The sequence below is a fragment of the Silene latifolia genome, chromosome 10 (genome assembly GCF_048544455.1).
Source record: "Silene latifolia isolate original U9 population chromosome 10, ASM4854445v1, whole genome shotgun sequence".
Taxonomy (NCBI): domain Eukaryota; kingdom Viridiplantae; phylum Streptophyta; class Magnoliopsida; order Caryophyllales; family Caryophyllaceae; genus Silene; species Silene latifolia.
Genome location: NC_133535.1, coordinates 103,184,487 through 103,210,176, shown reverse-complemented (window position 1 = coordinate 103,210,176; position 25,690 = coordinate 103,184,487). Strand labels below are relative to the sequence as shown.

Here is a 25,690-nt window from a genome sequence, read left to right as displayed (position 1 = left end):
CAATGTCGTGCCAAATCTCGAAAGAAGATTTTATGACAAATCTTTGTACACGATCATATCGGTAGATTAACTAATATTGAATGGAAAATCACAATTATGTGCTCAATAAATAAGACCACGTTTATCCAAACATGCTTATATCACTAACAGGTAGACGGGTTAATAAGGTCAGGTATAAGTATATTATGCTTTTCATATGGGATTAGAATGGGTCGCTTTGGGTTTGACTATTATCGAACATGTTTCATATCAGGTAGGGTCAATTGAAAGGTTATGATAGCTAAATACATTCATTAAGTTACTTGGTACATACCTTTAGTTAGCTAGATACAGTCTCTTAAGTTACTAGATACATACCTTTACCTTGCTAGATACACTATTTTAAGTTACTAGATACATATCCTTTAGCTTGTTAGATATACTTATTTAAGTTGTTAGATGAAATAACAATGAAATAACTCAAGCATGGTAACAATGGAATAACCTATGGTAATTCATTAAGGTGTTGATTTCAAATGGATCTTTTACAGTCTCCTTGTGGTAGGATCAAATCAAACAAATGCTTCCTCCATGGAGACATGTATATGACACGTAATAAATCATTAATTTTCAACAAATTATGTGGGAGGATACATCTCCGTTAAGTTACTCATGATCCCAACAACTAAGCATTATTAAAAGTTGGAGAGCTAATAAAAGCACACCACAAACAACTTTTTAATATAACACAAAGCCCATCCTCTAACTCGGCAACTGTGTGACATCCACAGATCACTTGAGAAGTTGCAGGATTAAGATTAACTTCGGTTTCATGTTTAACATTACATACATGGCATTCGGTAGTAGCTGAAAATCATGAAGATTCAACTTAGTACAGAAGCAGAAGACCCGAACAATCTACTTTATCATTCTAACTTATAGGGGCATTACTGATGAAGTGATGAACTAAACAAACAAAAAGTGACAACAGCAAGAAAATATGAGCATGAAAGTCTAAAAAGGAGCCAAATTGAAGTTCATGATCTCATTAGCCATTCTTGAACGTCTAAACTCGCCCGTCTTACAAGCATTCATTCTGAACCTTCCCTGATAACAACAAGACTCACCTCTTTGGGATGGTTCAATCTGAATTTCTTAGCAACATTCCATTAATCAAGTCGAGACATGCCAATGCACGGTCCTTAAGCCACATTCAAGTCGATTTGCCGGAACACCTCCTCATTTGCATCATAGTCCTCTGTCAAAGTACATGTCACCAAATCAAATTCTCATTTGGTTAAATTTTCTTTGAATTCAACATATGGCAATCATAAATATAGAACTGCCATAAACACGTTAATAATACCAAGTTTTATGATCAACTTACCACAAAAATCCAAAGCAATCGTTATTACTAGAAGAATACTTTCCCCCCAATTTAAATAACACTAGCGATTAGCCGATTACCATCTAATTAAGGCACTGATAGGTTTAGGACATCGCCCCCCTTGTTTGTTTTGGTTGCACCCTCGTTCCGAAAATAAGGGAAAAGGTTTAGGACACCGTCCCCCTTGTTTGATACCATTAAATTGTTAGATACACTTCTTTACGTGACTAGATACATATCTTTGGCTAGCTAAATACACTCATTAAGTTATTAGGTACATACCTTTAGCTAGCTAGATACACTTTCTTAAGTTACTAGATACATACCTTTACCTTGTTATATACACTCTTTTAAGTTACTAGATATATACCTTTAGCTAGCTAGATACACTGATGTGGGGTAATATCCGTATAAAACCCTTAAATTTTAGGACTATAACGCAAAATTTAACATGTGATTATTGTCATAAAACAAAATTACAAGAGAAAACGATAAAGCACAAGAATTAACCTCGGGTCCTTGAGAATTCGGCCTAAGATAGAAATCAACGTAGATTTCCTCCTAATCGTTGCACCCAAGACCGTCTGAGACTATGCCCCTTGTGCTAGAAATACTCTCTAATTGACTTGCAATATTGAGAGAGCTTTTGTGAATTTTCTTGATGTGAGATCTAGGATTTTCAGAGGAAAAATGCTCTCAAAACCCTAATTTTTCTTTGAAAATGAATTAGGTTACAAAAGGAGAGAAAGCTCTCCTTTTGTTCTCCTTGGTTCGGCCAACCGAGAGCCTCATGGGGAAGTGGGCTTTCACTTCCTCTTTATTTTAACTCGTGGTCCGACTCGAAAATGCTAAATGTATATGACGCGATTTTATTATAAATCGTCATCGGTTATCGGTTATTAAAATATCGTCTAGTAACATGAATTAGTCGATATAATAATACATGTCCGATAATGACAATATTGTATAATTAATTTATTCAATATACATTAATCAAATATAATCGTTTATATTTAATTTACGAATTAACTGTTTAATTCGCCTTAGCCATTATTATTTAATCCGTATTAAATAAAATATCTCAACATCGCGTTTGACTAATTATTAGTCAATAACTCCGACTAACTGCTTAGTCATATTAGGCATCAACATGACTGTATTTTCATACCGTCACATCTCTCAAACGTATCCTATAGGTGTGACTTTTAGGGACCAGTTGATCACCGCCATCAGTATGACAATAACGTCAAACTTATCTAGCAAGCCAACCGTTATTGATAAACGTGGACCAACCGATAATAATACAAAAGTATACCCTTTGATCCTTTTAGAGATTTAAATGTTATTGCACTAATCGTAGAGGACACCGGCCCCAACAAGCTCCTACTTGTCCGTACAAGTGTATGTGCAATAACGTTATCCGCACTAACCGGAGGACACGGCTCCAACAAACTCCCACTTGTCCGTACAAGTGTATGTGCGATAACCGATTCTCATATTCATTTAAAATTTCTCCCACTCAATGTAAAACAATTTGCAGATCCGGATCCGCAAAGGTCGTATTTTACAATCGATCTGTATCAAGAGTGGTTTCCCCGACTAGAGAGTAACTCAACTGATAAAACGAATTCGTATTCGAGCATGGCCATTCATTTCGATTCTGACTCCTCGAGTGGCCCCGAGAAATATCGAGTACGATAAAGGTGAATATTTCCTTCAACTCGACTCCTTCCGATCTAAGCACAGCATGAAATGACCCAGAAAAAATCTACTTGGCCCCCTGTTACGGATGACCGTGAGAAAGAAACCAAAGTCACCCAAAATCTGCCTTAGTCTCAAGAGACAGTCGATAGTCAAAAGAATCGACTCTTAGGATCACCATGGAGGTCTTATCCACGACCTGGCACCGAATGTTATAAAACATTTAGGACTCCACGTCGATGTCACAATTGTGTCCTACGAGATATCCGTATAAATCGCCTCTGTGATTGGTCAGTCAACCTTTTGACTTATGGCTTGTTGAACCCACCATCAACCAACGTCACAAAATAATTGCCAGAGTTATCAGCTCACGTGGGCAATTAAGGACCAAAAATATAATGTTTGTTCAGTTCACTTTGTGGTGTTCAAAATTGTCGTACAAATCCACATGAAAAACAGAATATATAAATATCAAAACGATGATGTCGTATAGAGTACAAAAGAGAATGAATCTAATCCATAAAAGAGTACTACAACTCAGGAACACGTTTAATTCCCATGGAATTAACATGCCCTTCATGCTTATCTTGTCGTAATGGTTTAGTGAGAGGATCGTCTATGTTATCATCTGTAGCAATCTTTTCTATCACTACCTCCTTTTGCTCCACGTAATCTCGGATTAGATGAGCTTTCCGTTGTACATGTCTAGACTTGTTGCTAGACTTAGGCACCTTAGCTTGGAAGATGGCACCTCTATTGTCGCAATAGATGGTGATCGGGTCATTCGAACTAGGCACTACAGATAGTCCTTGTAAGAATTGACGCATCCATATCGCTTCCTTTGCAGCTTCAGACGCGGCATAGTACTCGGACTCGGTCGTATAATCTTTGTAACACTTTGTTTGGAACTCTTCGGTGACCGCAGCGCCATTAAGAGTAAAAACGAATCCAGATCGAGATTTTGAGTCATCTCGATCCGTTTGGAAGCTAGCATCGCAGAATCGGTTTGCGCATAGCTTTTGCTCGCCTCCATAAGTCAATGCCCAAGCTTTAGTCCTCCGTAGGTACTTAAGAATGTTCTTGACAGCCATCCAATGTGATTCACCTGGATCTTTGTTGGAATCGACTTGTCATACTCAATGCATATGCCACGTCCGGACGTGTGCATATCATGGCATACATGATTGATCCTATAGCCGAGGCATAAGGAATCCGTGTCATGCGCTCTTTCTCTTCCGGTGTCTCGGTGCACGAGACTTGCTCAAATGCACCCCTGGAGCCATAGAAAGAAACCCCTTTTTGGAGTTAGTCATCTTTGAATCTCTCTAGGATCTTGTCTATGTAACACTCGATCGAGAGATAACATCCGACGTGATCTATCTCGATAGATACGGATGCCCAAAATTCTTTGTGCCTCACCCGGATCTTTCATCTGGAAATGGTTCTTCAACCATACTTTCACCGAAGATAAGAGAGGTATGTCATTCCCTAATCGGAGTATGTCATCGACATACAATATTAGGAAGACAATCTTGCTCCCACTCGACTTGATATATAGATATGGTTCCTCGACCGATCGAGTAAATCCATTTTCTTTTATCACTTGGTCGAAACGATGATTCCAACTCCTAGAAGCTTGCTTAAGTCCATAAATGGAACGCTTAAGCTTGCATACTTTCTTAGGATGTTCTGGATCGATGAAACCTTCGGGTTGTACCATGTACAACTCTTCCTCCAAAAAACCGTTTAAGAAGGCGGTTTTCACATCCATCGCCAAATTTCATAGTCATGAAAAGCGGCAATCGCTAAGATAATCCGAATGGAACGCAGCATGACTACGGGTGCAAAAATTTCATCGTAGTGCAAACCTGGCACTTGGGTGAAACCTTTAGCAACTAGTCGTGCTTTATAGATATCTTGTTGACCTTCCACAGAATGCTTTATCTTGTAAAGCCATTTGCATTGAAGGGGACGAACCTTAGCAGGTAAGTCAACAAGATCCCATACGTTGTTCTCATACATGGAGTCCATCTCGGATTGCATGGCCTCAAGCCATAGCTTTGAGTCGAACTGGTCATGGCACCTTTATATGTTGCGGGTTCACTACTCGTTAAGAGTAGAATGTCATCTATGTCATGTTCCTCGACCATACCAATGTATCTGTCCGGAGGAATAGAGACTCTTCCCGACCTCCTAGGTTCCTCAGGAATATTCACCGCAGCCGGGATTGAAGGAATTGGTTCCTCCAATGGTTGCTCGGTATTTGGTTGGAACCTCCGACAGACTCGAAGGTTATATCACTCTTTGCATTCTCGAGAAATTCCTTCTCTAAGAATGTCTCACTAGCCGCAACAAATACACGTTGTTCGGTTGGCGAATAAAAGTAATGACCAAGTGTTCCTTTAGGATAACCTATAAAGTATGTCTTGACCGATCGCGGGCCGAGCTTATCCTCGTGTCTCCACTTGACATAAGCCTCGCAGCCCCAAACCCGTATAAAGGACAAGTTAGGGACCGTTCCCTTCCATAGTTCATATGGAGTCTTGTCATGAGCTTTAGACGGACTTCGGTTAAGTATTAGAAGCGGTGACGAGAAGAGCATAACCCCACAATGAGTCGGGCAACACGGTGTGACTCATCATGGATCGAACCATATCAAGTAGTGTTCGATTTCTCCGTTCGGACACACCATTCAACCGAGGTGTTCGGTGGAGTTAAGCGTAAGGCAATCCCACGAGTCTTTGAGGTGTTGATCAAACTCGTGAGAAAGATACTCGCCACCACGGTCTGATCGCAGTGTTTTAATCTTTCTACCCAGTAGGTTCTGTACCCGATTCTGGTATTCCTTGAATTTCTCAAAGGATTCACTTTTGTGCTTAATTAAGTAGACATAGCCATATCTACTTAAATCGTCCGTGAAAGTGATGAAATACCTATAGCCTTCTCGTGCGGTGATTGACATAGGTCCACACACATCCGTATGTATGAGTCCTAATAGGTCAGCAACGCGCATTCCAACACCTTTGAAGGAAATTCGAGTCATCTTACCAATGAGACATGATTCACACGTGCCAAATGATTGTAAATCAAAGGCCGAGATAGCTCCATTCTTTATGAGCTGTTTTACGCGTTTCTCATTAATGTGTCCCATACGGCAGTGCCATAGATACGTTTGATCTTTGTCACCAACCTTTAACTTCTTATTCATTACGTGTAATATTTCGGTGGTCTGATCTAAAACATAAATTCCGTTCATGGAGACTGCCTTGCCATAAATCATATCGTGTAATGAGAAAATGCAAGTATTATTCTCTATTATAAATGAAAAACCAAGTTTGTCAAGTGCAGAAACTGAAATAATGTTTTTAGAAAGACTGGGTACATAATAGCAGTTATATAAAAATAACTCAAATCCGCTAGGAAGCTGGATCACGTATGTTCCCCTCGAGACGGCAGCCACTCGTGCTCCATTCCCGACACGCAGATCCACCTCACCCTTTACGAGGGGTTCGATGTTTTTGAGCCCCCGCACATGATTACACAGATGAGAACCACAACCAGTATCTAGTACCCAAGTTCCGTAACTTGCGTGGTTAATCTCAATCATATGAATAAAAGTAGAAGAGGAAGAAGACATACCAACAGGTTTAACGCGACCTGCTTTTATGTCCTCATGGTAAACAGGACATGTACGCCTCCAATGCCCAGTCTAGTGGCAGTGATGGCATTCCATGTTTTCGGTCTTGCTCTTTGTCGCGCCTGATGAGTTGCTTGCCTCACCAGGCCCACTCTTACCTGATTCCGACTTCTTAAACTTCGGTTTACCTACCGCTAGGTCCGCTCGAGCTTTTTGCCCTTACCCTTGCCCTTGTTTGACACAACGAGAACATCCTGTTTCAAGCTCCCATTGAACTTCATATCCTTCTCGGTCTGTACGAGAAGGGAGTGTAGTTCATGAGGACTTTTCTTCAAATCATTCATATAGTAATTCGCTCTAAAGAGCGCAAAACCATCGTGGAGTGAATGAAGCATGCGGTCAATCACGATGTTCTCGCTGATTTTACAATCAAGCGCCTCCAGTCTCTCGACATTCTCAATCATGCCGAGAATGTGTGGGCTAACCGGTTGGCCCTTCTCGAGTCTCGCATCAAAGAAGCGAGTGGTATGCTCATAGGTCACGATTCTCGGTGCTTTCGAGAATTCCTTAGTGAGCGTGGTGAAAATCTTGTTTGCACCTTGGGCTATGAAGCGTTTCTGCAAATTGGATTCCATTGCAAAAATGAGTACGTTTTTAATCGCACCCGCTTCCATGACGAAATCGTTATACTTGGCGATCTCGTTAGCTCCACCCGTGGGGCCTGGGTTTGACGGGATGGGCTCGTCGGATATTTGAGCTTCCGTCGCAGCGGCGGCGGCATTCCGTAATGCCGCCTCCCGGTCCGCGAAGTTTGATCCATCATTCTTGGTCGAGTAGGCGATTCATCCGATTCATGAAGATCCGAAGCCGGACTCACGGTCCAATGTGGCACTTGGCATTGGGTCGTCAAAGCACGGCCACCATTTTGTTATTAGCGAGTTTAAGTGATCGTGATCTACACTTTGAAAAAGAAAGGAAAAACAAAACGAAATAAGCAACTCATCGAGGTGATTTAAGTCTATTTAAAATTCATTTTAATCGTGTAGACTCATTGCACTTGCATAATTGATCTCCCTCAAGAATAATACAAGTGATCCCAAGACTCAATTTCCGTAAATTGATAAGCCAACTGTTTAGCTAGTTCTATCGTTAGAACTCTTGGTCGATAGATTTCCGTAAATCCTATCTATAGTCCACCATAATCACAGGATCGTACGAGTGACCATAGTGTTGAGATAAAATAGGTCAATCAGTTCCAACTTACCCGACGTAGAAGGGGTCATATTATGCCTACCGACGAAGAAGGGATTCATTGGAGTTTGACCTATAAAGACTGTTCTCAAGTTTTGTTTATACGAGGAAGATCCCATCAACTTAGTTTTAATTCATTTTAAGTGAACGAAAAACTAGCATTACGTGAATGAATTAACTTAGGCGATGGCTTAAATAAAAACATGTGATATCTGTATATCAAAGAAAACTAACGCGTGACCTCTATATGAGTCAGTTTTCATGCAATTATTAGGTGGTTTGGTTTTAGGCGGAATATGATGCAATCTATCGTTACGATAAAATAAATAAAAGAATGCAAAACGTAAATAAAAATTCCTAGTGTGGCCTATCCTAGTAAAAAGAACATAATACAACTTTGGAATCCACCGTTGGACCCGAGAAGCTTGTCTTCATGTTCCATCTTTGTCCAAGCAGCGGGAGTGAGCATCCGATCTCTATCTTTGGTCTTCTCAAAATTACAATTAAAATTTACAAAAATAAACCTATTTACATTCTAAATAAAAACTGTAATTACAAGGAAAAAATCAAAATGGAGATACGAGATCTCAAAATACAACCAACACCGTGTTCCATCATTACGGTAACACGTTCTACTAAGGCAACACTAAGTTACAACTGTTTGTAAAAATTAAATACGTAATAAAACATTCAAGGCATTCAAAATAACGATAAATAAAATGCATCAACTAAAATAAAATTTATTCGTGACATAATTCCGTAATTATGTTAAATTTATCCAAACCACCTTTAATGATTAAAATTATGTGACAAAACCGCTTTAATCAACTTAATTTTAATTCATTACAATCCGTTACTTTAAATCGTTTTAAAATAACTAAATGGTACGTGAGTGAACCGTTTCACTATCAAGCGAATGCATAAAATCCGTATTATGCATATGTTATGGCCAAAAAGAAACGAAAAAAAATTTTTTTTTTTTTTTATTTCAGCTGCAAATGCCGAGAGCAGCAAAAAGAGCAAAATCAACAATTTTTTTTTTCTTTTTCTCACGGCTAAACCGAGAGCATGCCCAAAAAAAATTTTTTTTTTTTTTTTCAATGGCTCAGCCGTGAGCAAAAACAGGCCAAACATGAATCGATTTGACAAAACCAATTGCAATTTGAACATAATTCGTATGAAAACAAAACTACAATTGATAAAACTTTAACATATTGCAATGAATATCGATTACAAAAACAATATGCAAAGAACAAATCGAAAACAAAACAAAACAAATCATCAACCGTCTGATCAGACGAAAACCAAAAGGCACGGTTTCCAATAAAAAAACGAAACAGCCGAGTGCAAAAAAAAAAAATTCTGCCGAGAGGGAAAAATTGGCTGCCGCACGTTTTTTTAAGCAAAAAAAATATCGATTCAATTTGTTTAATGAAAATCAACATGATAAAATTACGTGGCCTCGCTCTGATACCACTTATGGGGTAATATCCGTATAAAACCCTTAAATTTTAGGACTATAACGCAAAATTTAACATGTGATTATTGTCATAAAACAAAATTACAAGAGAAAACGATAAAGCACAAGAATTAACCTCGGGTCCTTGAGAATTCGGCCTAAGATAGAAATCAACGTAGATTTCCTCCTAATCGTTGCACCCAAGACCGTCTGAGACTATGCCCCTTGTGCTAGAAATACTCTCTAATTGACTTGCAATATTGAGAGAGCTTTTGTGAATTTTCTTGATGTGAGATCTAGGATTTTCAGAGGAAAAATGCTCTCAAAACCCTAATTTTTCTTTGAAAATGAATTAGGTTACAAAAGGAGAGAAAGCTCTCCTTTTGTTCTCTTTGGTTCGGCCAACCGAGAGCCTCATGGGGAAGTGGGCTTTCACTTCCTCTTTATTTTAACTCGTGGTCCGACTCGAAAATGCTAAATGTATATGACGCGATTTTATTATAAATCGTCATCGGTTATTAAAATATCGTCTAGTAACATGAATTAGTCGATATAATAATACATGTCCGATAATGACAATATTGTATAATTAATTTATTCAATATACATTAATCAAATATAATCGTTTATATTTAATTTACGAATTAACTGTTTAATTCGCCTTAGCCATTATTATTTAATCCGTATTAAATAAAATATCTCAACATCGCGTTTGACTAATTATTAGTCAATAACTCCGACTAACTGCTTAGTCATATTAGGCATCAACATGACTGTATTTTCATACCGTCACATCTTCCAAACGTATCCTATAGGTGTGACTTTTAGGGACCAGTTGATCACCGCCATCTGTATGACAATAACGTCAAACTTATCTAGCAAGCCAACCGTTATTGATAAACGTGGACCAACTGATAATAATACAAAAGTATACCCTTTGATCCTTTTAGAGATTTAAATGTTATTGCACTAACTGTAGAGGACACCAGCCCCAACAAGCTCCCACTTGTCCGTACAAGTGTATGTGCAATAACGTTATCCGCACTAACTGGAGGACACGGCTCCAACAACTGAAACATGTGGTTTTCTTCAGACCTTATAAACACGCATTTCATGCTGCATATGGCTTAAATATGCCAATTTTCAAGGTAATAAGAGCATACTGATAAACTTGTGTACATATCCAGCATTCTATAAACCAAATCAACAAGAGTTTCGATCATAACATTTTGGAGATACTAATTTAGAGCTTTTAGACCAGTAAGAAACTATAGAACCCTGATGCTTATTTTCAAGATCGCCCCGTATAGGTCTAATTTTTCTTACAAAAATTAAACAGCATACCCAGTCTTAGAAGATGCCACCGGAGCTGCAGGAGTCTGCAGAAACGCGACAAACATTAAGCCAAACAAAATTATTAATTGTACCCATGAAAGTGCAATTCTTAGAAGCTCTTACTCAATAAGAAAAGCTGTAAAATTTTCACCAAATAATTGGCAAAGACGATGTCACTAGTAATAGACAATTAGGAAGTTGACCTGGGTGATACACATAAATGACGGAAAATGATCAACTGATGCAGGGACCTCAATTGTCCTCCCCAGTGGCCAAGTATAAAGACGTTAGAGTACATCACAACAACACTAATAGCCATCACAATTTCAACAAATTCTGCAAATGAAAAACCGATCTCAATAAACCGCAAAATGATCATCTGATAAATCAATCAATAAATCAAACAAAGATTCAAAAAAATGACGGAAAGGAATACACAAGTAAACACAACTGTAATTTGAGGACATTAGTTGATGTAGGATCTTACTTGGTCCAGATACACATATTATACATTCAAATACACTCGTCGATTTGTGTATCTTAGAGTAGTATTATGTGTACTTGGAGCATAATTTTGTGTATCCACCTATGACCACCTTACCCACTACCACAAGTAGTTAGCGACTTCCTGATAACCAACGACAATGTCAACGCCCACCTCAGACGGCACCGGAGACATCAGTGAACAACTCCGACGGCGCAGAAGATATCACTAGAGACCTCAAATAGCGTCGGCGACATCCACGAGCTTCTCAAACCACAACCAGCAACCTCGTCACTACCACCATCGCCGCTCAACAACAACCAACACCTCCTCGTCAACCGGAATCCCCACAAACACTCGTCCCGTCGACTTTCTTCTTCTCAGATGACCGTTCCACCAACACTTGTCCCACCGCCGATGATATTTGTTAGTATCTCTTGCTTTTCTTTCAATTTAAATATTAGATCTATAAAAAAGGAACAAAAAATTCAAAAAACTAATCCTACCATCCAATTAGTCGAAAAATTCCGACCCAAAATATTCTTCTCTGGCCGGCGACTAAAGGCAACGCGGCATCACATCTCCGGCGAGAATCTTATGGTGAAGGATAAGGGCGCTTCAGGTGGGAGTGAAAATGGAAGATTCGTGAGAGCGTTGGTTTAATAACATATTTTTATGTTACTGGTGAAGTATGTACCGTCACCAGCGGTCGTCTGAAAGTTTCGATTGGTGGTGAAAGAAGGGAGATTGATGTGATGTTAGGTGTACTGGATAACCAGTAGTTACGGGAGGGTGATGCGTTTGGTTTACTGCGCTTAACATGTTGTGTTTTATTGTTTTGGGTAGTTAAATCTTGAACTTTAGTTCGTACTCAACCCGCCCTTATATATATATATATATATATATATATATATATATATATATATATATATATATATATATATATATATGTATATATATGTAGTAATAAGATCAAGTGAGTCCTCCTCTTACATGTGAGTCCATAAGTCCCATTATGGGCCATTGAATCTTGGAAATGGACGGTTAAGATGAGAACAAAAAAATTAAGGTTAATGCTCTAATTTTGCCATCTTCCTCTAATTTTCTCATTAACTACATTAATCCTCCTCATCTTTCATTCACCAACTCATTATCACATCTCCTCATTCTCTCTCTATATCTCTCTTCTCCATATTCTCTCCAAAAAAACCAAGAAAAAAAAAACCCAAAAAACCAAAAAATAAAAAACCCAAAAAATCCAAATAAATCATTTACTCATCTTTTCCTCATTCACCGTCCACCTACCACCACCCACCGGAAACCACCACAGTCGCCAACCGCCACCGCCGCCGCTGCCGCCCCGACTACATTTTTTTTAATTTTTTTTTTTAAAAAACTTGATGTTTGGGTGTTCTTTTTATTTTTTTTCTCCTTATATCGTCTTGCTATATAATATTGTTTTAAATTTGTGAGTTTTTTTAAATTTTAATCTTAGATCTACTAAAATAGATCAATTTTCATTGACCCGTTTTTTTTTTCATTTCCGTTTTTTTTTTTTTTTTTTTTTTTTTTTTTCAATTTTGATGTTTTGGTCTTTTTTTTTTCCGGTTATTGACATTCTTACAAATTATAGTGTGATTTTAGTACTAAATCTATTAGTTATGAAATCTCATTTTTTTACTTTTTTTCTTGTTGATATCACTTTGTTAATATCCATCTTGTTATATATATTTGCCAAATTTCGTATTTAAAATTTTGTCTTGGTATTGTGTGATTTAGGATATATTAAACTTACTTGTTCGGTTAAAATTACACTTTTTCGGTTAAATTTACACTTTTGTCCGTTAAAATTACACTTTTTTCGGTTAAAATCACAGTTTTTTTTCTGTTAAAATTACATTTTTGAACGTTAAAATTACACTTTTTTCTGTTAAAATTACATTTTTTAACGTTAAAATTACACTTTTTTTCGTTAAAATTACACTTTTTTTCCGGTTAAAATTACACTTTTTCCCGTTAAAATTACACTTTTTTCTGTTAAAATTACACTTGTCTTCATTAAAGTTACATTTATCTCTATTATTAAAATTACACTTTTTAACGTTAAAATTACACTTTTTTTCGTTAAAATTACACTTTTTTTCCGGTAAAATTACACTTTTTCCCGTTAAAATTACACCTTTTTCTGTTAAAATTACACTTGTCTTCATTAAAGTTACATTTATCTCTATTATTAAAGTTACACTTATCTCTACCAAAGTTACCCTCTCACTGACTAAAGTACGCTTTTGGACTAAAGCTAGAACAATTTGGACTGAAGTTACACAAATTTGGACTAAAATTACACAATTTGGACTAACTAATGGAGTTATTTGTAATTTACACAATTTGGACTAAAGATACACAAATTTGGAATATAGTTATACAATTTGGACTAAAATTACACTTTTATGGACTAAAATTACACTTTCGTGGACTAAAATTACACTTTGTAGACTAAAATTACACATTTGTGGACTAAAATTACACTTTTTTGGACTAAAATTACACTTTTTTGGACTAAAATTACACTAATAAAATGATAAAAGATATACACTATCAATGTACTAAAGTTACACTTTAGTCGACAATGATTGAAATTGCACAATATCAATGAGTCAAAATAAATGAATTGTGTACCTTTAGTCCAAGTTTAGTCGTAAATAGTGTAAATTTTAGTCCAAATTTAGTCGTAAATAGTGTATTTTTAGTCCAAATTATGTAATTTCAGTCCAAATTTGTGTAATTTTAGTCCAAAATTGTGTAATTTTATTCTAAATTGTGTAATTTTAGTCCAAATTGTATAACTTTAGTCCAAATTTTACCTTTAGTCCAAAGTGTATTTTTAGTCCAAATTATGTAATTTCAGTCCAAATTTTGTATTATCAGTCCAAAATTGTGTAATTTTAGTCAAAATTTGTGTAACTTTAGTCCAAATTGTATAAATTACTAATAACTCCATTAGTTAGTCCAAATTGTCCAAATTTAGTCCATTGAAAATGTAACTTTAGTCCATTGAGAATGTAATTTTAGTCCGATAAGTGTGGAACTTTAGTAGAGATAAGTGTCATTTTAGCTAACAAAAGTGCAATTGTAACAAACAAAAGTGTAATTTTAACAGACAAAAGTGTAATTTTAAGCAACAAAAGTGTAATTTTAGTTACAAAAGTGAAATTGTAATAGACAAAAATGTAACTTTAGCTAACAAAAGTGTAATTTTAACAGAAGAAAGTGTAATTTTAGTAGAAAAGAAGTGTAATTTTAACAGAAAAAAGGTAATTTTAATAGAAAAAAGTGTAATTTTAACAGAAAAAAAGTGTAATTTTAACGGAAAAAAAAGGTAATTTTCATAGAAAAAAGTGTAATTTTAATAAAAAAAAAAGTGTAATTTTAACCAAAAAAAGTGTAATTTTAACCAAAAAAAAGTGTAATTTTAACAGAAATAAGACGATACGAGATTAATTTCTAAGATCTAAGATATAATTAAAAGGATCTCATAAAAATCAAAACAACAAAATTTACAAATATCATTGTTTTCAGATCTAAAAAGGAAGTAAAAAAAAATAGAATGGAAAGTGGAAGTAAAAAAAAAAATAGATCGTCTCACACGGACACACGGGTCATAGTACATAACCAAAAGTGTACGCAGCAGTAAACAATGGCATGGCAATTAATTCAAGTTTCTCCCAGATAATAGTCCTATAGAATCTAACCAGCTATTGCATGGTGAAACAAAATGATAAACTCCAGCCAAGTTTGAGTAATGTTGTACCACGAAATTACTAATTACTGGAACTCTCTTGAATCAAGTGTTCTGTTTATTTTATTTTTTAAAAAAAAGTACAAACCTGGAAAAGGAAAAAAAAAAAGGAAAAAAAAAAACAGATCTGGAAAACGGGGAAGGGGAAAGGGAAGGGGAAGGAGGAGCATGGTTAGGCGGTGACGTGAGGGTTGTGGTGGTGCGGCGTGAAGGAGGAGCATGGTTAGGCGGCTGCTGGTGGTGGTGGTGGTGGGGGTTGGGAGGAGGAGAGGTGGTGGATGTCGGGAGGAGGAGAGGTGGCGGTGAGTCAGTGGGTGTGCCGGTGGGGTGGTGGCGGTGAGTCAGTGGGTGTGTCGGCAGGTGGTGGTCGTGGGTGGGTATTGTCTGGGGCGGTTGTCGGGTGGATTATGAGGGTTTGTTTATAATTTTTTATTTATTTCTCAAATTTGTTTTGGTTTTTTTTTTTTTTGTTTTTGTTTTGGTTTTTTTGTTTTTGTTTTGGTTTGTTGATGAGAGGAAGAGAGGATGAGAGATGTGGTTTTGATTTTGGAATGAATGAAAGAGAGATGAGTGAGTGGATGATAAGAATAAGGTTAGAATGAGGAGGAGATTAGGAATGATTAGGGAAGAAGATTAGCTAGATGCATTTCTAGCCTTCCATTGAGATGCAATCTCCTCCCTCCATCCCCTTCATCCTAAGGCTCTTAGAAGAACTAAGGGACTCAATTGATGTAAGGGACTTAGGAGAACTTCACACTATATATATATATATATATATATATATATATATATATATATATATATATATATATATATATATATATATATATATATATATATATATATATAGAGAAGGGTTCTTATAAGGTCCTCCTATCATATAAGGCCCTAAGTCCTTATAAGGGCCTTTGGATGGAAGGGATGGAGGGATGAGATTACATCTCAATGGAGGGCTACAAATCTCCCTCCCTAATCTCCTTCCCTAATTGTGTATAACTCTACCTAATTGTGTACAACTCTACCACCATTCTAATCTCCCAACTCACTTCCTCATTCACTCATCCTCTCTCATTTCTCACATTCACTCTTTCTCTCTCATTTTCTTCCCACCCTCTCTAAAAAAAAAAAAAAAACCAAACTCATACAAAAAAAAAAACCCAAAAAAAAAAAAAAACTTGCTCTCCTCCTCACCCACGGCTCAACCGGTACCACCATCCCCCACCGGCCGACCCTCCACCAACCACACACTCCCTCATCCTCACGGTTCACCAACCCAACCCAGCCCTCCCCACCAAATCTGCCACCTCCCCCACCACCATTTACGACCCACCGACCCACCACCATTCACGACCCACATCCCCACCACACCGAAATCACCCCACACCTACCCCTCCTCCGGATCCCGCCACGCCGCCTCTCTCTTTCTCGCCACCTTTGTCCTCCGTCCTCCTCTCTCTCTACCGCGGGCCGCCACTTCTTATTTTTGCTTTATTTTGATTTTTTTATTTTTGATATGATGGTGGAGCTTTAATATGGTTTTGGTTTTTTTTGATTTTTTCATTTTTGAAATTAATATGGGGTGTGTTTGGCAAAGCATTCTCGATTTTTTGGTTTTCATTTTGTGTGTCAGTCATATGTTAGTCGTATTAGTTTTCATTTTTTTTTAGTTTTGTTTTTTTTATTATTATTTGAGATTTGGTATTAATTTTGTGTGTTGTTGGTTTTTTTAGATCTATTGGTTTTTTTGTATTTTTGTCCGATTTACTTTATTTTGTTATTGTTATTTGGTTTTTAAATTTTTGTTGGTTATTAATTTTTTGTTGGTTATTGATGGTTGTTATTTAATTTTTTTACAGATTTAATATTTGTTGATTAATTACGATTTTTCATATTTATTTGGTTTTTATAAAAGTTATACTTTTTACGACTAAAGTTATACACTTCAAACATTAGAGTTATACATTTTATGGCTAAAGTTATACAATAATCAAAATAGAGTTATACATTGTATAAATTGAAGTTACACAAATTTTGGACTAAAGTTATACATCTTGTCTATTAAAGTTATACACTGCGTGCATTAGAGTTATACACACGATATTTAAATTTGGTTTTGTTATTTGGTTTTTTTTTAGATTTTAGATTTGGTTTTTTGTGATTGTTATTTGGTTTTTTGTTTTATTATTGTTATTATTGTTATTATTGTTATTTGGTTTTTATTATTGTTATTCAACTTTTTTTATTTGTTTGATTTTATGATTTGTGTTATGTTTTGATTTTATTTTTTTTATTGTTTGATTTTTTTACTATTTACGACTAAAGTTATACATTTTATGACTAAAGTTATACATTTTATGACCAAAGTTATACAAAAAAAGACTAAAGTTATACAAAAATTGGACTAAAGTTATACAAAAATTGGACTAAAATTATACAAAAATGAACCAAAGTTATACAAAAATGGACCAGAGTTATACAAAAATGCACCAGAGTTATACAAAAAATTGGACTAAAGTTATACAAAAAATGAACCAAAGTTATACAAAAATGAACCAAAGTTATTCAAAAATCGACCAGAGTTATACAAAAATGCACCAAAGTTATACAAAAATTGGACTAAAGTCATACAACAATGGACTAAAGTTATACAAAAAATTGGACTAAAGTTATACAAAAATGGACCAAAGTTATACAAAAATGAACCAAAGTTATACAAAAATGGACAAAAGTTATACAAAAATGCACGAGTTATACAAAAAATTGAACTAAAGTTATACAAAAAATGAACCAAAGTTATACAAAAATGAACCAAAGTTATACAAAAATGGACCAGAGTTATACAAAAATGCACCAGAGTTATACAAAAGTTAGTCCATTTTTGTATAACTTTAGTCCATTTTTTGTATAACTTTGGTGCATTTTTGTATAACTCTGGTGCATTTTTGTATAACTCGATGCATTTTTATAACTCTCGGTTCATTTTTGTATAACTTTAGTCCATTTTTTGTATAACTTTGGTGCATTTTTGTATAACTCTGATGCATTTTTGTATAACTTTGGTTCATTTTTGTATAACTCTGGTTCATTTTTGTATAACTTTGGTCCATTTTTGTATAACTTTAGTCCTTATTTGTATAACTTTAGCCCATGTTTGTATAACTTTAATCCATATTTGTATAACTTTAGTCCATTTTTGTATAACTTTGGTTCATTTTTGTATAACTTTGGTTCATTTTTTTATAACTTTAGTCCAATTTTTTGTATAACTTTAGTCCAATTTTTGTATAACTTTAGTCTTTTTTTGTATAACTTTGGTCTATTTTTGTATAACTTTGGTTCATTTTTGTATAACTTTACTCCATTTTTGTCTTAGATGAAAAAAAAAGTATCTCACAAAAAAAAAAACGAGATTTAAAACACGAAATCTTAAAAAAAACGTATAACAAGAAGAGATTTAAGAAAATGAATAAAAATGAGAACTAACAAAATAAAAGACAACTAAAATAAAATAAAAGACAAAAAAAATAATGAATGGAAAAAGCAACTCAAAACATACAAATTAACACAAAACGAAAAAAAAAAAAAAAAAAAAAAAAAAAACGAGTTGAAAAAAAAAAAAAAAAAAAAAAAAAAAAAAAAAAAATGGCGGTGAGGCGGCGGCGGGGTGGCGGCGGCGGGGTGGTGGGTGGTTAGTTGGTGTCGGGTGGGGTGGTGGTGGGTGGTGGTGAATGAAGATGAGAGGAGTGGGTGATTTATTTGGGTTTTTTGATTTATTTGGATTTTTTGGGTTTTTTTATTTATTTGGATTTTTTGGGTTTTTTTTATTTATTTGGATTTTTTGGGTTTTTTTTTTGAGGTTTTGAGAGAAGAGAAGAATGAAATGTGTGAGATGAGAGAGAAATGAGTGGGTAGAAAACAAATATATAGTAAATTAGTGGTTAATTAAGGTGGATTAGTAAAGTGTGTTAATTAGCTTCTATAATGACTTTAGGTGGGTTCATCTCATCCCTCCATCTCCCTCCATCCAATGGCTCATAATAGGACTTATGGACTCAAATATATAGAGGACCTTAGTTGATCCTTCCTCTATATATATATATATATATATATATATATAGGCAAGATCCGGTGAGTCCACCTATATATTTGAGTCCATGAGTCCATAACACAATATCACGCACTATACAAAACAATATCACGGATTTTTTTTTTCGAAATATTTTTTTTCAATTTTTTTTTTTCAATTTTTTTTTTTCAAATTTTTTTTTTTCAAAATTTTTTTTTCGAATTTTTTTTTTCAATTTTTTTTTTTCGAATTTTTTTTTTTCAATTTTTTTTTTCGAATTTTTTTTTTTGCAAATTTTTTTTTTCGTAATTTTTTTTTTCCGAAAAAGTTTTTTTTTTTTTTTTTTTTTTCAAACTGTGATATTGTTTAGTATAACGTGTGATATTGTATTACAAAATAACATCACGATTTTTTTTTTCAAATTTTTTTTTTCGAAAAAGTTTTTTTTTTTTTAAAAAAAAAAAAAAATTTTAATGTATGTTGTGATATTGTTTAGTATAACGTGTGATATTGTATTAGAAAACAATAGGGTTATTTCATAACAATAATCCATCTTATTGGTGGTCTGCAATAATTACTCCATCCTATTAATAATCTCAATTAAACCCAACCTAAGTACCATACCTTCTAATAACGAACCAGATGATATTTTGTGAAGTTTATGTTGGAATATTTGATAGTTTTTGGACAACCTAGCTGGTATATGTGATATTTATATGTAATATTTTCAAGTGACGAGTCAAGTACTTGGTTTATTTGATACACATAAACATCTTAAAATATTAGCTGGTTCGTTATTAGAAGGTATGGTGGTTAGGTTGGATTTAATTGGGATTATTGATAGGATGGAGTGATTACTGCAGACCGCCAATAGGATGGATTATTGTTATGAAATAACCCAAAACAATATCACGATTTTTTTTCGAATTTTTTTTTCAAAAACTTTTTTTTTTCAGTTGTGATATTGTTTAGTATAACGTGTGAAATTGTAAGTTGTGATATTATGTAGTATAACGTGTGATATTGTATCATGGACTCATGGACTCAAAAAGATAGTATCACTGACTATTACTTAATAGGTGGTATCTTTGGAATTTTTTACAAATCTTTATTGTGTTATGAAATTGGTTCCATACGAAATCATTAAGATTGGTTGTATATATTATGTATCTATCTAATTCTATTAATTAGTCTATCTACGTTGAAAAGTGTAGCAATATAGATTGTATGTTTTTACAATTTAGTTGTGGTGCTATGTCCTTTGAATATAATGTCAAAACATTACTGCTTACTATCCTGTATTGAAAAACCAAAATGTATCACGTTACATCTAATTCGGTAGATTCGTGAAGACTTCCTTGTAAACAATATTTCTCGTGTGCCCCGGATACATCTGGTCCCTATCGTCAATGTAGAACCTCAATCCCTCGGGTGATGTTGTCCTCGACGCTACTACATAAAGTTGGCCATGACTAAATACTGGCTTTGGTAGGTACACCCCAACATAATCAAGCGACTGCCCTTGACTCTTGTTTATCGTCATGGCGTAGCACGGCCTTAATGGATACTGCCGACGTTTAAGAATGAAAGGAATCTTTGTATCCGATGAAGTCATTACTATTCTTGGGATTATCACATTTTGTCCAACTTTGGACCCCGTGATTATTTTACCCTCCACTATGAACTTTCCAAGGCGAGTAATAATAAGACGGGTACCGTTGCACAATCCCCGCGCAGGGCTTATGTTCCTTAGCAATATAACCGGCATCCCGATCTTTAGCTTTAACTCATGACGAGGTAGACCCTGTAAGACCAGACTGTTCAAATATTCAGTTGGGTACGACGTGAAATGTTCCTCGCACTCTGTAGACGAAGAACAAATTTCATCGCAACTTCTATACGTCACCTCGTCTCCCGGTAAGAGCTCGGTCATGTAACTGTTTATGTAGTCGGCTGTTTCATTTAAAGGCGTAAGGATGGCTCTCTCCCTTAGGTATCCCTCGTCTCCATACATCTGTTTGAAACCCGGATACATTTCGCTCACTACTGTTTCCAGCTTTAGCTTCCCCAGGCCCCCGATATATTCCTTTGGTATTTCAATCCAGGTTGCCTCGTCCTCGTTCCCCTCTGCCTTGGCTTCAAGTGTTCCCCCACCCATAGCTAATAGCCACTCGTTAAAATGCTTGTGCCTTAGTTGTTTCTGTCCTTCCCCCTGTCTTTCCGAGACTCGCATACTTGTTTTCAGGGTGTAAATTTTGCACTCCTTCCAAATATAAGACCTACTAACTGATGCTTGGACAATGTCTTGTCGAGAACCCTTGTTTATTATCGAGTAGAACGACGACGGAAATCTCCTCTAAGTAGCACAACCTTCCCCCCAAAAACCTTGTCCTCTGCCTCCGGGTCATCATACGCCATTATATCCCTCATCGTCCTGTCTAATGCTTCATATGCGAATCTATTGTCCATTGGAGCCTCGTCCCATATTATTAATGAAGTCATTCGTAATAGCTCCGCAAGCTGGCTTCTCCTTGAAATGTTACATGTTGAATTCTCAAATAACTCAATAGGTATCTCGAACCGTCCGTGCGCAGTCCTTCCCCCGGGTAGAAGCAGAGCTGCGATACCTGCCATAGCAGATTATCATTAACCTGAATCAGTTATCCTCTCTAAGGCCGCATTAATCACGGGATTCTTATATGGAGTAATATTAAAGCTGTTGCAACTCTATTTGCGTTTAATCCGTAGGTTCTATTATCTCTATTGTCAACAATATTGTCGTAGGAGCATTCAAATTTTAAAAACGGCATTAAAAATATGAGCATGAATTGATACCTGATGAAGCCACATTCAACACTATCTTGTTATCAGCGCGTAATTTCGCCGAAAGCGTACTATATAAGAACGTCTTGCCTGTCCCTCCATGCCCATAGAGGAACATAACCCCACCTTTATTACGGTACACAGCGTCTATAACCTCCTCATAAACATGCAATTGCTCCGTGTTTAATTGCTGCACTTTTCCTGACCATTCTTGGTTTAGTTGTTCGTGGTCATACATTTGTTCCTCCCTTACCAGCTTATTTTCCACGCCCTTTAAGTCATCAAAGCTAGGAAGTGGCATCTCTTTGATGTCCTTCAGCGATTTCCCATACCTCATGAGTATTTTATCTATTTCAATCAATGTGTATGATCTCTTCACATCCTCCTGAAGTACAAGTGTGGGGTGGTTGAAAGCCCTCCTTTTCTTTCTCTCGATATCGTCCGATAGCATACTATAACTACTTTCCCAGAGCGTCTTTACATCTGTCACTTCGCAAAACAGTATTATTGTAACAAATAATTCTCTGAGTTGTGACGGCATCGCCCATCGATTTGCCTCGTTTAATGCCTCATGCCACTCTTTATCATTACTTAGTAAGCCATAAGCATAGCAAGCTTCCTTATACGACAGGTATACTACTTCGTTGACCGTCCGGAGATCATCAAACGAAGTTGGCCCCTTGACGATATTCAGTAGAAGACGAAGATAATACCTCTCTCCCGCCGTCGGGTGAACATACGCTATCCTGCCTATGCTGTTTCCTTTTGATCGCCTTATCCAACCGTCCTTCCATACATATTTAGTAGGGAATTGTGCATATGTAAGTTCTCTTGCTTCTGGATACATCGCATTTGCTGTGAACCATCCCATTAACTTTGTCTCGTTGTTGGTCGCTCGATTAATAACGGCCTGTAGATTGGAGGTATCGCTTAAGACTACGAACTGTTCGCCGGGTAAATGGACGGGCAGACGTATAAGGGATGGATTTCGTTGATGAATATCAAAACCGAAAATCCGCCACGATGCCTCACATGCCGATAAATATCTACAATCCAGGTAGGCGCTGATTTCATCCTCCTGGTCATTCCGTACCACCACAGTAGCTTTATCCGGGCCTTTCAAAATGTACTTAAACAGATACTTTATCGCTCTTGCCGTGTTGCACCATTCCACATTTATATGGGCATTGAACATTAAGAGCAAACCTGGATTATAAGGCACTATATGTCTGTTTTCCATCTTGTGTACTCCCTTTTGAATGTACCTGTGGCACTTGAATTCAGTACAACTTGTATTATTTTAAAATTAAATACAGTCCTCCACACTATTATGTTGGTAGCACCCGTATATTACCTGTTATTTTTCCGACGGCGATAGACTGGGTAACCATTCATTGCCGATCGTAAATCGCTCGCAAGATTTTTTGGGTATTTTTTGCTACATGTGTTGTTCACCATGCACGAGCAGCTGGGGTTTGATTCGCCACAAGGTCCATGCACCATGAACTGAGACACAATATTGTATAAATCCGGTTCCTCCTCCACATCGGGAATCTCCGCTTGAATAATACTGTCAATGTACCCTGGAGAAATATGTGATCCATCCTTCTTTAACCACAAAAGTATGTGTGCATGGGGTAACCCTCTTTTCTGAAACTCAATTGTATATACATCTGCGATGGCAATAAGATATCAAGGATGGCCAGTGTTCTATACGTACATTAAAACATGTATAATAACGAACCTAATTAATTATCAAGAACTTTAATTTACTTTTTTAACGTTTCAGTATCGTATTTAATTGGTGATGTATTAAGATACCTGCCACAACTTCCCCGAAGTATCTCTCCTTCTTCAAGCAGTCCATCAGTTGAGCTAGTTTTAGCCGGAATACCCTCGTCATAATATCAGGCATGTCCTCCGGTCTCTGGCCTGGGATGTTTCGGAGCATGAGATCAACCTCTGGCCATTTTGGATTAGCTGTCAATGTTATAAAGAGATGGGGGTTTCCATAAAATCTACATATTGCCATGGCATCCTGGTAATTCGCTTGCATATATCTAGGCCCACCTGTGAAAGACGATGGGAGGAAGATCCGCATTCCTACCTCTGCACCCCTATAGTCACCCTGTCTTACTGCATCACATATGTTATTTAACATGTCACACCTTATACTTGATTGATTCCTCCTTATGTACCATAATCTCTCTGACTCTATTGCACAACAACAATCAACTATGAATTGTTGTAGTAGTTTGCCCCCCCTTAAAAGGGCATAACCGTCAGATAATCTTTGTTGCAGTCGATAGGCGTAGTATTCTCTCATCGTTACGCTCTCCCTTTTTCTCTTCTTCGTATTTGAGGTAGTTTCTTCATAACAGTAGGGTATTCCAAGATAAAAACTGTCTTCTCCGCACGGGAAAAGTAGGGGGTATTGCAACGCCATGTACGACGGATGGAGCTCGTTTATCCTCTTCAGGCCATCACTCCTGTGCTCTATAATTATATCCCGTCCTGCACTATTCTCAGAGGTATCACCCACTGTCAATGCTGCTATCTCCGAAGTGGTGGGCTTGTTGTATACTCTTGGTTTATTTTCCCGTGTGCCTATTAATCTTATCGATAGCTTTAAATCGTTCTCCTCTTTCAGTCTCTCCCTTGCTGTCCGGAACATATAAACTAAAGGACTCACATCGTCAAGCATTTGCTTCAATCCGGAAAGAATAGTTGGATCCAGTTCAGGGCTTCCTTCCTGTTTCCCTACCGCGTTCGCCCTCATTTGTAACTCAGTTGAACTGTCATATACATACAACTGTAAAAACGACGGTTCCTTTGCATCTGTGGGAAGAAGTGAACCAGCCCAATGATTTACCTGACCACTTATCCGAAATACGTAGCACCCACGCCCTTTGTTAACCGATTTATCAACTTTGGCGCCCATTGAAGTGAACTGAAAGCATGAATTATACATACGAATGTGCTGCCGAAAGCTTCCTGCACAGCCTTGCTGGGTGTAAAAACTCTGGTGGATCGTCTATTACGGGCAGGTTTATCTTCCCTTCACTACAACATAAACTAAAACTAATCCGATTTCTAGTACTGGTTTTCTTTACCCTTTCTTCGAACCACATGATTGCCTTACATCTTGGGCATGTATATAACTGTTCACTTAAACTGAGATATCTGACAGGGGCTGCTCTATGAGCTCTCGGAATAGCTGCACTCGAAGCCCGACCCGTAGTGCGTGGACGCGCAACTTTCTCCTGCCCTCTTACCGTTGCAGGGACTACTATCTGGGCGTCTGTATTGTACCCGCTGACCTGACTTGTAGATTGTTGTTAATTGTTTTTTTCCTAAAAAAATCATACCGATTTACATACGTATGTAAAAAATGGTTTAGTATGTAATACGTATGATTTTAGTATGTTATATGTATATTTGTTGGTATAGTTGTTGGTATATAATGATATTTTGGTGAGATTTTTGATTAATTTTTTTAAACTTTTATTTCGTATTTTTCATAAGAACATAACCATTTTTACTTTTGTGATATGATAAATTCAATTTCTCGTGAGATTTAATAAAGGTTTAATTTCACTTATTATGCAAGTTATGGGGCTTAATCACTCCAATTGAAAGTTACGGGGGTTAATTTCACAATTGCACAAAGTTATGGGGGTCTAGTTCATTTTCAACTTAAGATAGAATGAGAAGTTAAAGTTAACATTACTTATAAATTTATACTCACTAAACTCTATATATATATGTA

General features: G+C 36.3%; 2 protein-coding genes and 1 long non-coding RNA gene across 3 annotated transcripts; all 3 read right to left on the bottom strand.

Annotated features, from left to right (window-relative positions):
* Window positions 1–10,509: 10,509 nt before the first annotated feature.
* LOC141609105 (uncharacterized) lies at window positions 10,510–12,075 on the bottom strand. Its single transcript, XR_012527211.1, has 3 exons — window positions 11,237–12,075; window positions 10,953–11,085; window positions 10,510–10,793 (listed from the first exon to the last, which is right to left on the bottom strand). It is a non-coding gene; the product is annotated as an uncharacterized LOC141609105 (long non-coding RNA).
* An 8,219-nt stretch (window positions 12,076–20,294) lies between these two features.
* On the bottom strand, window positions 20,295–21,256 carry LOC141607992 (uncharacterized). Its single transcript, XM_074427343.1, has 2 exons — window positions 20,490–21,256; window positions 20,295–20,394 (listed from the first exon to the last, which is right to left on the bottom strand). Exons 1-2 carry the CDS (start codon window positions 21,254–21,256, stop codon window positions 20,295–20,297), a joined length of 867 nt encoding a protein of 288 aa, XP_074283444.1.
* Window positions 21,257–21,423: 167 nt separating this feature from the next.
* Window positions 21,424–24,862, bottom strand: LOC141607991 (uncharacterized). The gene is made up of 4 exons (XM_074427342.1): window positions 23,743–24,862; window positions 23,276–23,594; window positions 21,934–23,186; window positions 21,424–21,725 (listed from the first exon to the last, which is right to left on the bottom strand). Exons 1-4 carry the CDS (start codon window positions 24,860–24,862, stop codon window positions 21,424–21,426), a joined length of 2,994 nt encoding a protein of 997 aa, XP_074283443.1.
* Window positions 24,863–25,690: the final 828 nt, after the last annotated feature.

Bases quoted from the DNA above. Each gene is read 5' to 3' on its own strand.
- LOC141607992 (XM_074427343.1), bottom strand. From the start codon at position 21,256: ATGGGTGGGGGAACACTTGAAGCCAAGGCAGAGGGGAACGAGGACGAG. The intron at 20,395-20,489 runs GTATCCGGGGCA...TTTTCAATACAG, and splicing joins ATTGACGATAGGGACCAGAT to GATAGTAAGCAGTAATGTTT.
- LOC141607991 (XM_074427342.1), bottom strand. From the start codon at position 24,862: ATGGGCGCCAAAGTTGATAAATCGGTTAACAAAGGGCGTGGGTGCTAC. The intron at 23,595-23,742 runs GTATCTTAATAC...TTGCCATCGCAG, and splicing joins CTTCGGGGAAGTTGTGGCAG to ATGTATATACAATTGAGTTT. The intron at 23,187-23,275 runs GTAATATACGGG...CAAGTGCCACAG, and splicing joins CGCCGTCGGAAAAATAACAG to GTACATTCAAAAGGGAGTAC.